Below are 13,422 nucleotides of genomic sequence, written 5' to 3' on the forward strand. Positions count from 1 at the left end.
TCTCATTCCTTGTAACATATCTTTTTGCACATCTAGCAATAATTTCTGAGTGTTTTTCTATCTGAAGCTGAAAGATTATGGTGGAAATGAAATATACCAGAGATGCAAATGTGTTTCAAATAAAGTGTCCATTTCGTAAAAGTGTAGTAATAGAGAAAACAGTTTAACATCTTCCATCTCATTCATGTAAACATGCCAAGGAGTGAATCACGATGACAGCAGAAGAACCCTGGTGTTTCTGCGTGCCTACTCAACAGGATGCAAAATGTTTATACACTTGACAAATGTGCTTGATTTGGTTTCCTTCGATACCATGTGATGCTGAAAAAGCATTGCTTTACAATTAACCTGAAATGGAGAGATATGGAGTGAGGAATAACTCATGGATTCTAAAAATGAAATATTGAACACAATAGCATATTAAATAACCACGAAATCCTTTATCATGGCTAACCATAATGTCCCCAAACACATGCAAGCTCACACTAGGACAGTGCAACAAATTAGGGGCTGTGCAGAGAAATTACTAGGTTCAAAAACTAGACAAGATCTAGTAGTAATGAAGCGTTTGGTTTAGATTCATCTGAGGATTGATCTGGCACAAATATGGCTGCCTAGTTTAGCTGCTGAGAAGATCTAACTGATTACAGTTATGACGCAAACCAAACAGAGCCTCTTGGAAACAAGAAGGAACAGAAATTTTGGGAGAAGAAATGGGAGTCATATTTAAGGGGGGAAAGCCTAAAGAGACAACCTCCCCCCCAAAAGAAATGATGGCAGATCATGCACGGTGGCCACAGAGGGATAAGTGACTCTTTGGGATGAGGTGGAAAGGAATGAACAGGTGAACCTTGGAAAAACACACAACTGAAGTCAAGCTGGTGTCCTTAGACAGAGTTCAGTACTGTTAGGCTCTGTACCACATGGAGCACCATGAAAGTTACACAATCACACTTTGTATGGGTTTTTGTTTTCTTTCCAAGATGCTGAGTTTCAAAAATAGAACAATGATAGCAGTTGACAAATAGGGTTAGGGGTGAAAATAAGGGTGTTGTGTGGTAGAAGTGCTTTGAACACCCAGTTCCTTGAGTCTAAGTCTTTTGGCTTCTCCAGGTGGAAGATATATGTTCAACTGCTCTACCTCTCTTAGAAAATGTCTGCCTTTAGTTGGTGAGGGAAGGAAGAGAGAACATAGAACAGGCAATAGAATCATAGAATCCTAGGGTTGGAAGGGACCTTGGAGGTCTTCTAGTCCAACCCCCTACCTATCTCAGGAACATGGCTAGTGTTCCCAAGGGTTGTTCTGTCTTCCACAAGCCTGCAGGCTGGGGGCCTCTCCTTAGGAAGAGCACTTTAAGCAGCCAAGCTTAAAGTGAAGTGTACACTGAATAGAGAAGCTTGAGTAATGTGTTACTCCATGAGTCCATAAGTAAGTTGTTATTGCTCCAGGACTAAGGGAAGATTAGTTCTATTAAACAGTCAGCAGTAACATTTTAGTTAAGCTATACAGTAATATATATACAGTATGTATGTATATATACTGTGTGTGTGTGTGTGTGTGTGTGTGTGTGTGTGTGACAGGCAAACAGACAGGTAGGTACTGGCCAGTCAACCAGACATCGTGGTGGTAGACAAGGACCAGAAGACAGCAGTGGTGATAGATGTATCAGTGTCAAGTGATAGCAACATCAGGAAGAAGGAGCATGAGAAGCTGGAGAAGGACCAGGGCCTGAAGGAGGAAATAGAGAGGATGTGGAAAGTCAAGGTCAAAGTGGTCCCAGTGGTGGTAGGAGCACTCAGGGCCGTTACTCCTAAGCTGGGAGAGGGGCTCCAACAGATCCCAGGAACAACATCAGAGCTCTCTGCCCAGAAGAGTGCAGTGCTAGGAACAGCTCAGATCCTGCACAGGACCCTCAAACTCCCAGGCCTCTGGTAGAGGACCCGAGATTGAGGAAGACACATACCACCCATAGGGGTGAGAGGAGAATTTTTTTCATACATACATACATATATTCATACACACACACACACACACACACACACATATACTATACGCACCCACATACATACATACAGTATATACACTGGATGGAACATATTGCCCTCTAGATCTTATTATGCTGCAAATCCTATCAGCACTAATCGGATGCTTAGGGTCAATGCTGTTTCTTTGTTTTTATATATTGGGGAAGGGTATTGTATACCACCAAATGGGTTATTTTAATGTTTGTGTACAACACCTGGAATCTACAGGTATCGACAGTAAAAAAAATACTAATAATGAATCGAATGGAGTTTAGTCCAACATTCCCATCCCGATGTCCCCATTTTTTGGAGATCCCACTGACTTCACTGGGATGTATTTGCTAGTAAGCCTACATGCATATGGTTTCCGCCCTATTTTGGCTTTTTAAATATACATCACTCTTCAGAGTGACCCAAAGACAGGAATTAATAAACTACGAGATAGAAAATCTGCCAAAGTTAACACAGAAGGCAAATATAGATGATATTTGAGTAATTTATCATTGATTTGAGTAACTCCACCTGGCTAGGTAATATATTCTTTGTATGAATATGTAAATTGGCTGTTTGCCTTTGCAAGTGAGGCCAACTTACCCTTTGGGTTTTGTTCATTCATTATAAGAAAGGACAAGATCCCAAGGAAGAAATAACTTTCTTTTTCTGTCTGCCTGCCTGCCTGCCTGCCTGCCTGCCTGCCTCTATCTATCTATCTATCTATCTATCTATCTATCTATCTATCTATCTATCTATCTATCTATCTATTTCCAGAATGTCTATAGCTTAGTATTCCATAGTGTAATCACCCTAAAAACATACATTCATTATAACTTTAAAACAAATAGGTAAACTTTAAAATAGCCCTCTGCCAATCAGAGAGGGATTGAACCATAGAGGCTAGTCTCCCACCATCCGTCAGAAAAGCCATGTTTTCAGCACTTTTGGGAACATGGTTAAAGTTAGCCAGATTTGGGAGGTAGGAGTATATTCCAGAGAGTCAAGGCAGGACTAGAGAGCCACAGCGTCTTATTTTTAATATGAGAATGATGGTAGTTGCTCATTACAGTACTAGACTGAGAAGTGGGTAGAGGCAACTCTTGCCTTGCGTAAGCACTCCTGGTCAGTTGCCATATCATTCTGAGCCCATCTTCTCATGGTCTCCTGCCTTGCTCCAAACTTCAAGGAGGAGATGAAGATCACAAGCAAGGACAGCAACTCAGCCTCCTTTTGAGGAAACCTGATTGCCTCAGGATAGCTGGGCTCTCTGGAAACTGATAGCTGGGTAGGGGAGAAAGTAACGGTGGAGCTGGGAATTAAGTCTTATATCACTGTAGCCAGAGTCACTTTAACTGAAGCTGATAAAGCTGGTAATTCTGAAGTTTAATTGAAGATAATTCATTCCTGATTATCAAGAGATTAAGTAGCTGCTGAAATTAAGGAAAGGATTGGGTTTGATAACTTGCCTTTATGAAACATTAGAGTGCTAATAAGGACAGTTCAGGGCAAGCTTCCTGGCTCAGTTTCCCCTGATCCAGAATGTTGACTATTGTTGTTGACAAAGCCCCCAGGCTGAGAAACCTGGTTTACAGTGGTTAGTGTTTTCTACTAGACTATATTCTTTAATATTTTGAAACTCTTATGCAGTGACGGCTAGAGTTGGGTGAGAAAGGTTATTTTATTGTGTTCATTGTTTTCTTGTTAAAGACCTTTGTGGAATGAAAACAGGATTCATTTCATTTTATTTTTGCGTTTATTCCTTTAAACTTTATTTGGTCACTGTATGAGTGTAGCAACAAAGAGTTACTCTATTTCACCACTCTTGTCATTCGCCATTTTATCTTCTCTGGATAAAATATTAGTATAGGCACCATGTTCCCCCCAGAAATGCTCTGGAGTAATACAAACTTGTGTCTCCCCAGCTGGTCATAAAAAAACTTTGTTCCTGCTACTGTCAGAGAAAAGTAAGTCACCCACCTCTCAAAGGTGCAAATAATGGATGGATGGATATGTATGGAAGTTGCAAAAACTTGCTGGTATGCTCTTCAAAATGCTTGTTTCAGAGTGTGCATGTACAGTCAGCACCAGAAATATTGTAACAAGGATAACTGTTTTGGCATTTGGCCTCTGTACACCACTACATTGAAGCTGAAAGGAAAGCTGAAAGGAAACACACCCAGATGGGAATGAAGTCAGGACTTTCAGCTATAATTCAAGCTGTAATTCAACCCCTCACCATTCAGGAAGTACAGCCAGTGGCATACCCCCCCCCCCCGCCCTCCTTGGTGGCTCATAAGTAATGGAACAAACCAACATCATGACAAACATAAAGATCGCCTTTAATACCTTGATGAAAAGCCTTTGCAGTCAATGACTGCCTGAAGTCTGGAACCCATGGACATGACCAAATGCTGAGTTTCTTCCCTTGAGATGCTTTGCCAGGCCTTTACTGCAGCTGCCTTCAGCTGCTGCTTGTTTGTGGGTCTTTCTGCCTTCGGTCTTGTATTCAGGAAGTGAAAAGCATGCTCTCTTGGGCTGAGATCAGGTGACTGACTTGGCCATTGAAGAACATCCCACTTCTTTGCCTTGAGAAACTCTTGGGTAGCTTTTGCTGTATGTTTTGGGTCATTCTCCATCTGCAATATGAAGCGGTGTCCTATCAGTTGGGCAGCATTTGGCTGAATCTGAGCAGAAAGTATAGCCCTATACACTTCAGAATTCATCCTACTGCTTTTATGAGCAGTCAGGTCATCAATCAACACCAGTGACCCGGTTCCATTGGCAGCCATACATGCCCATGCCATAACACTGCCTCCACCATGTTTGACAGATGATGTGGTATGCTTTGGATCATGAGCTGTTCCTTTCCTTCTCCATACTTTGCTCTTCCCATCATTCTGCTGCAAGTTAATCTTGGTTTCATCAGTCCAAAGAATCTTATTCCAGAACTGGGCAGGCTTTGTTAGGTGTTTTCTGGCAAAGTCTAATCTGGCCTTTCTGTTCTTGAGCGTTACCAGTGGTTTGCCCCTTGTTGTGAAGCCTCTGTATTGACATTCACTAAGCCGTCTCTTGACTGTAGATGTTGACAATGACATGCCTACCTGCTCAAGAGCGTTCTTGACCTGGCTAGATGTTGTGAAAGGGTTTCTCTTCACCATGAGCAGAATTCCGTGGTCATCCACTTTAGTTGTCTTCCGTGGTCTTCCAGGCCTTTTGCTGCTGAGCTTGCCAGTTAATTCCTTCTTCTTCAGGATGTTCCAAACTGTTGTATTGGCCACTCCCAATGTTCTTGCTATCTCTCTGATGGGCTTATTTTGTTTTCTCAGCCTAATGACGGCCTCCTTCACTCGCACGGACACCTCTTTGGAGCTCATGTTGAGCGTTCCAGTGAACAGCTACCAAATGCAAATGTAACACTCAGAACCACCTCCAGGCCTTTGATCTGCTTGATTGGTCATGGGGCACCCAGGAAACAGGCCACCCTTGGCCATGCAGCTGGTTGTCAGCCATTCCTTCCATTACTTTTTTTTTTTTTTTTTAATCTGCGCTCAGTCGTTACCGACTCTGCAGTGACTGCTTGGACGAGTCCTTGCAGTTTTCAAGGCAATTGTTTCGGAAGTGGTTTGCCAGAGCCTCCTTCCTAGGGCAGAGCCCAGCTGGCGAGCGCAGGAGGCGGGGTTTCCGTTGCTTCGCGCCCTTTTCGGGCGCGCGCGGTTTTTCGCGCTTACCGGCAACTGCTCCCGACTCCTTTTTTGCAAGGTGCCGCCAGCATTTTTCCTCCCACCGGAGTGAGAGTACCCATTTATCTACTCACATGAGTTTTCGAACTGTTGGGTTGACAGGAACTGGGGAGGAAACAGGAGCTCACCCTGCTAACACGAAGGCTGGACTCGAACCGCTGAAGCGTCGACCATTTCTGGCCGGCAACTTTCAGCGTCATTAAGCCGCTGCGCCACCGCATCCCCCTTCCATTACTTATGAGCCACCAATGATGTGTGTGTGTGTGTGTGTGTGTATGTCACTGGCTGTACTTCCTGAATGGTGAGTGCCCCACTTTTGTCAAACCCCTTGAATTGCAGCTGAAAGTCCTGACTTTGCTCCCATCGGGGTGTGTTTCCTTTCAACTTCAGTGTACAGTGGCCAAATGCCAAAACAGTTATCCTTGTTCCAATATTTCTGGTCCTGACTGTACAAAACAGGCCCCATTTGATTCATTTTTTTTTTTTTATGTATTGCAAACAGATGCACTCCTACTTGAAATACTCTTTTGTCACTAACAGCCCCCAGGTGGACATCCAAGAGAGTCAAAAATGTCAAGATGGTGACCATGAGCATGCAATCAAAGCCCCACCTCTTCTAATATGTATTGCTTGTAAGAAAGAAGGTGGGGCTTCAATTGTGGGGTTGAGGTTGCCATCTTGACTTTCTGGACTTTTCTTACGGACACCCCTGAACTCCTCGGCTAAGACCTGGCACCTCCTTTCCCATCTGTAGTGCTGAAAGCTCTCCTTACTCTGTGGCATTTTGTATTTATTTACCCACAAGTAACCTGTCTTGCTCTGGTCCTGAAGTGGAACGCTAGTCATAACAATGTCTCTTTTTAATTTAAGAATATTTACTCATGGACGATTGGTTTTATATAAGGTAACTGCAGCGAGGTTATTATGCACACAAAGATGGAAGAATACAGAAATATCTACAATGGAGAAATGGATCGTGAAGGTGGCAGAGTTTACAGAAATGACAAAATTGACTTGTTTGATTAAGGAGGGAACTACAATTGCTTTTATAAAAGACTGGGACCCCTTTATGGACTTTTTGCTGAAAATGGACAAAAATGAATTGGTCATTTTGATATTTGCAGATTAAAAAGGGTCATTTATGAGAAGAAGGGAACTATGATATGTAATTTGGGAGGGTGAAAATGGTAATCATTACGCTCGCAACTGCTGCAAAGAAGATTTGAAGTCGCTTGTTTAGATATTTTTCTTTTTCCTTTTCTTAGTCTTTTCCTGACTTTCACTTTTTCTTTTACTCTTCCATATCTTTATCTTTTTTCTGCTTTTCTTTTTATGTTTTTGTAGTCTTTTAGTTTTGTGTAAAATCCTTCCTTAATAAAATTATATATTTTAAGAATATTTAATTGAATGTTTAATCGCACGATGGATCTGTTTGCATCTATAAAATAGCTGCAGCTTAAACGTTGCTGGCAGCACGTATTGTCTGAATAAGCAGTTAGAAAGAGATGGAAAGAACAGATCAGTTGCATTTGGTGTAATAGGTCTGTGTTGATTAGTTGTGGAAGCAACATGATGCTTTATATTTCAATGTCCCATTATTCTTTATCTTTCTCTTCTTTTTTTTTTCTCCAAACACAAAGCATCCTGGGCTGTTGCCAATCTGAGTAGAAGGCCAAAGATGAGGTCAATCTCTACCCCCACACCACACACACACACATACATACACACACAGAGGAGAGAAAGAAATGAATAGATGGTGTCTGATTGTAAGCGGCAACATTAATGAATGTACACTATATATCTGTTGCTGTAAGCTGCTGGGAGTCTGGATAATTCATTGTTTTACACAATGAATAAATGATTCCCGTTTTCCTCCCTGCTTTGCTCAAAGCTGATTCCAATTTGTGGATGGGGAGGTAAAGCCATCAACATGCAGATAAAATAAAGAATGGGCTTGTGTGTCTTCCTGATTCTTTGTTCTTTACTGAATAAAGTTACACAGTATGGTGTTGCCTCATTTTCTCAGTAATTTTTTATCTTTCTTTGCTAGGCCTGAATAAATGCCCTGCAAATATTTTTTCCCCTCACTTCACTGGAGTAAATGTAGGCATCTTTTCTATTGTAATATTTAAGGTTTATCCATGGAGAATCTGTCTGGCATGTTCAACCATATCTAATAAGCATTAGTCTCTCCTAGAATAATCTGTGTGTTTAATTAATGAAAATACCAAAGTCATTTTGATGTGAGGGATAAATGCCATTGCAAAGCCAGGGGATTTACATTTAAGTAAGTAAACATAGGTTTAGCTGCCTTCCCACCACTAGGAACTCTGCTGGGAAGTTCTGAATCCTACAAAATTCTCATTTGCTTTCAAGTAAATCTGCTCCAGACAAGGAAATTGGGGTCCTGGAGGTTGGTCTGGAGCCGATTTGCATGTCCCTGCATCTCTTATTCATAATCCTTTTCCTGTACAGACATAACACCCAAATAGGGCTTGTTGTATCTAGTGGGTCTTGTATACTCAGGATTAAATACTGAAATATATCCCCTATAAACTACAGTTGCACACAAAGGTTTAGCCACCTGATTAAATTGTATGTTTCAGTGAATCCCAGAGTGAACAGAAGGTGAACCACCTTGACATGGTACAAACTTAAGGACAACATTGTTCTGCACATTTGAATGTGTACTTGCTCTCTATCTGCAGTTGTTTACAGATCTAAAATAAGAAAACAGTGACTATGACAGCTGCAGAAATTTGGGTATCCTTCCAGTTGATTCAGTGTTACTCCGAAGAAGGAGAAGGAGAAGGAGAAGAAACGATTAAGTTGTTAATAAGGCCCAAAAGATGAATGACTCCTTAGGCTACAAGAAGACATTTCCAGAGGTGAACACTCTGAACTTCACTTTCTCATCTCTCAGGTTGTGATTATTGTTCTGTCTCCTTTCAACAACTGTGGGCTCTTCTAAACAGCTGTCTGAACATTTGAAAGGGAAAATAATTCACTCTTACAAACCAGGTAAAGGCGATAAAAAAATCTATAAATGCTTCCATCTAGCAATTTCAACTTCAATAACTATTGTTAAGAAATGGAAGTTATACAGAACTGTTGGAGTCAAGGCAAGATCTAGAAGGCATACCAAAAAAAACCCTGAAAACTGGTCAGACGTGAAAACTCGCAGATCGCTTGGAATGACCTGCTGACAAGTTAGCTGACCTTGGAGTAGTTGTATAAGCTAAGCTACACAACAATGACCAGCATAGAAGGGTTGTCAGAAGGGACCCTCTTCTCTGACCTTATTACAGGAATCATTGTCTAGGGTACACAAAAGAAAACCTGGATAAACCTGAAACATTTTGGAACAAAATGATTTGGAATGATGAAACAAACATTATACGGTTTGGCCAGAACTACACACTTGTACTACATTTGGAGACAAAAGGAAAGAAGACTTTACCCACTATATAAGGGTTATGCTTTGGTACTGTGTGTGGCACAGGAAATATTGTGTGAATGGAAGGAATATTGGATTCAAATATCAACGTATCCTAGAAGCTAATGTTCTACAGTCAATGAAGAATTTGCAGTTGAAAAGAGATTAAATACTTCAGCAGGATAATGATCCAAAACATATCTCTAGATCAGCCATGAAGTATCTGCAGGAAATAAAAGTATTCATAATATTCAGATTTGCAAATGCATGCAAGGACACCTAAAAATATTTCTGAGCTAGAAGCATTCTGCAAGGAAGAATGGGAAAAAATTCCCAAAGCAAGGCTCTTTGCTGGCTACAAGAAATGTTTGGAAGCTGTTATTTATGCTGAAGAATGTTTTACAAAGCTGTTATTTTACAAAAAATGGATTGAAGGGGTGTCCAAATTTGTGAACCTGCCATATTTTACAGTTTTCTTATTTTGAATCTGTAAACAATTATTCCACACACAAAGAAATAAGGATTCAAATTTGCAGAAATAGGTTATACAGTATTTAACTTGGCTCCATATAGGGGTTGTGTCAGCTACTGTTCATTTAGCGATTCATTTGAAAACGTACAATTTGACAGGGCACCTCAGCTTTGCCTTGCAGCTGTATGGTTCAGTCATAAAACAAATATGTGAAGGAAAAGTGAATGGGTTGAGGGGAAGGAGGAAGATTGAGAAAGTGTGAGTTGAACAGTCAGGATGAAATCCTTGAAAAGAGAGAGGTGAAAGGTTTAAAGAAGAAAAGGCAATGTATTTAATAGATATAGTAGAAGCAATAGGAATAGAAAGGTATGGAGAGATATCGAAGTAAACTAGATTTACTTTAGCTTTTCTTTTCTCCTGCCTTTCTTTGCTTCCTACTTCTTCCTCTTTGTCAATGTTTTACATAATATTGCTTTTCTCAAAGCAGGATGATAGGAAGGTATGCATGTATGTACATTAAAATAAAGATCTTTTTATATTCAGCATGCTGGCAAAACAAATCCCTCAGTGAGATGAACGGCAACGTATGTTTTCCATCAGAATGGCTCCATTTTCCCAGAAAGACAGAAAGTGGCTGTTCTGTTACAACTCAGCTTCATCACCTTCTCCCAGCGCCTCGGCATCTTCATGCTATATTGTGGCACTTTATTCCCAAGAATAGTTCTCTTTCTCTTTCTCTGATGCCCTCCAGGAAGACCCACTCTGAGTAGATATTTTTGTTTCAACTGTTGGGGACGTAAATGAGCTGCTTTTTCTTCCCGTTATGTTCCCGAGCAGAAAGCCTATCACAGCACTTCATCCTTTCAAAAACGCTCAAAACTCGTAATTCAGAAGCAATTATTAGCTGACTGCTATTTAGCTATCAGCAACTTGCAACCATTGCAAAGTTCCAAATTAATAGCAACAAAATGGGAAATGAAACCATTTATTACTCTTGAAAGCCAATTTTACACACTTCTTATGCCTTAAGACGACTTCCTAATCTTATTATTTAAAAAATAATGATCCAGTCTTGGCGTTAGCTTCCTTTTAATTTTTCTTTTCTTTTCTTTTCTTTTTTAAGCCAACCTATCAGATCTTAACTACGTCGCTTTCCAACTGGTTTCAGCAAAAGCTCATTAGAGTTGTATGCTCCATATATTTTTTCATTGGAAGCCTTATATAGTTATAAATCAACAATAACTGTGTGAAATACTCTAATAATGATTGTTTTTCTCTCTGCAGTTAAAAAAAAATGCCAAGGACTTAGAGACTAATGGCCACGACGAAGCTCAGGCAAACGTAAGTACAACTTTGGACCTGTGTTTACTGTTTGCGCTCTGAAATAAAAGTTGGGTTAGTGGATTAATGGTCCTAGGAATGGCAACCTTTCTGTGGCATTCTAGGTTCGCTACCCAGGACGTTTATTTCAAGATAAATGAATTGATCTTTGTTTTTAATCTGCCTTGCAAAATTAACAAGTCTCTGATAAGAAACGGCTGCCTTGCCTTGTTATATTTATCATGGCAAGGTTTGGTAATATTTTTCACTGCTGAGACATTTATATGCGTGGGACTGAGAAACGTACGTAATCAAGTTCATACATACTTTCAACTTTCCGCACTGAATTTTCAGAAGCTGATGAGCTTTACAGCTTTAATTTCAAAAAGATCAGCATTCTAGACCTCACATGAAGACCTCAGGGTTGAGTTGCATCTGACTTTTCTTTGATTTATGTTCATATTAAAAATATTATACAGCATCCAGGGTCTTTCCCAGGGTAGCTGACAATACTGCAGTAAAAACAATAATATAATGATAAGATACAAATAAGAAGACCTCTAAAAAAGAACCCTGAAATACCCAAAAAGCAGATTTAAAAAAAAAACATTATTTATTTAATTCAATTTGGATACCGACCAACTCTAACTGACTCTGGGCAGTTCATAAATAATAACACAGAAACCAATACCAACTCAAAACAAGATGGTATCAGGTCACAATATGCAAAGAGAAAACAAAAATAACAAACACACCCAAGGGGCCCCATCTCTATCACCCCAAAGCCTGGGAGAACAACCAGGTCTTTATGGTTTTCTGGAACACCATCAGGGTGGGGGCCAGATGAATTTTAGGGGGATCTCATTCTGAAGGTCAACCACCATGACAAGAAGACACCATGGCCTACCTTAAATCTGGTGGTGTTCTCTTTATGAGTAATGGATAAATATTTAACCTTTTAACAAAAACCCTATAATTTAATAATTAAATGCACAATTTGTGCTTATCTGTTAACAATGTATAATTTTATAGTGCTGCATCTTCCTTCCACCATATGTTCTTTAGAGGAGCTGTCCCCCACTGGATACCTTCTAGATATATTGGTCCTGCAATTCCCAGAATTTTGCTGAGGATTCAGGAAGATGCCAGATTGAGAAGTTTGTCTTGATAGATCTTAGTCTCTAGAAATGTCTTAAGATATTAAGGGATGAAGTTTGCAATAATGCCACTTGCACACCAGTGTACAGGTGTCTATGGGGGAGGGGGGTCAAGGAGGAGCAAGTGACATCACAGTTGTATCTATGTCATTGCACAAATGACTTGGGTAGTTTATAGAATTTATATCATTTGCAAAATAAAATCCTGATGCATGTGATGTCATCATGGTTTGAGCCAAATGCCTGTGCCCCAGTGATGGCCTGTCTCACAGTGCAGAAAAGCCAGTTCTATGCAGAGGCATCTAGGGAACCCCTGTGGCCCAGGGAAATGAAACGCCCATGGCTGGAATATGATAGGAGCCAGAGTTCAATGCAAATTGGGAAAAGAAGCTACCTTAAAATATTCTGGTACCCATACTTGGTCTTTGTCATAGAGTTGCCCTGAAGTATATTAAATTGAAAGTATAATCCTCCAAATAGAACTCACTTCTTAAATGCAATGGAGACTGAGAAACTGCTCCCCAGATATACTATCTTTCCGTTTCAATTGCATCATGCAGAGCCTGTCGATTGGTAAAGGAGAAGCAATTTCAGTGCCTCATTTTCAGTTGCTTTCCATTAATTTTTAAGGTCCCTGAGAATAGAGGAAGAGGGTATAATGACCCTTGGTATAATGCTTGGTAAAATTACTCCACTTGATATAATTCTCTTCCGTTCTGTACATACTCACAGGGAAGGCAAAGCCAGAACCTAGACCTCCTCTCTTCTTCCAACATCTTCCCATTTTGTCAGGGCATACAGAGCAAAAGCTCCCAGTTCAATACTTGGCATCTCATGGTACACTAGAAAAGAACTCTCCCTCCCTCCCTCCCTCTGTCTCTTTCTCTCTTTCCCTCTCTCAGAAATCCACTTTGATACTGCCACTCACTTAGACAGGCTAATGGTCCAACTTAATATCAGGCAGTTCCTTGTTGATTTAGCTTCAGCTCTACCATCAGCTGATGCTGTCAACTGAAAACCCTAATCAGTACTACTTGGCCATCCTTCCTCCCACTTCATTTGCCCATCAACTGCTCCAAAGATGACCGAGGCAGACCAGAAAGAAGAGGAGTAGGAGTTTTCTCCCCAGGCTGCTGGGCAGCAAACCACTTGGTGAAGGACAAACTACCCCTGAAAGAGGATGCAAAAGAAGGCACCTCAAGCTAAGCCATGGGCTTTGTTGGCATGTCCCAAAGGAAAGAGGTGTGGGCTCCTTTCTTCCATTTTGTTCCCCAACAT

At 40.6% G+C, this 13,422-nt stretch overlaps 1 protein-coding gene across 9 annotated transcripts in view; it reads left to right on the top strand.

Annotated features, from left to right (window-relative positions):
- Positions 1-13,422, top strand: part of ENOX1 (ecto-NOX disulfide-thiol exchanger 1) — a 394,509-nt gene that overhangs the window by 364,135 nt on the left and 16,952 nt on the right. For all 9 annotated transcript variants that reach the window (XM_088139475.1, XM_088139474.1, XM_088139470.1 and 6 more), the window contains one exon: positions 10,952-11,008. In XM_088139475.1, the coding sequence (XP_087995601.1) occupies positions 10,952-11,008 (57 nt within the window). The remainder of the gene's footprint in view (positions 1-10,951; positions 11,009-13,422) is intronic.

This window comes from Python bivittatus, unplaced genomic scaffold (assembly GCF_059951505.1).
Source record: "Python bivittatus isolate LINGU-HERP-01145 unplaced genomic scaffold, Pbiv_v1 ctg000210_np1212, whole genome shotgun sequence".
NCBI lineage: Eukaryota > Metazoa > Chordata > Lepidosauria > Squamata > Pythonidae > Python > Python bivittatus.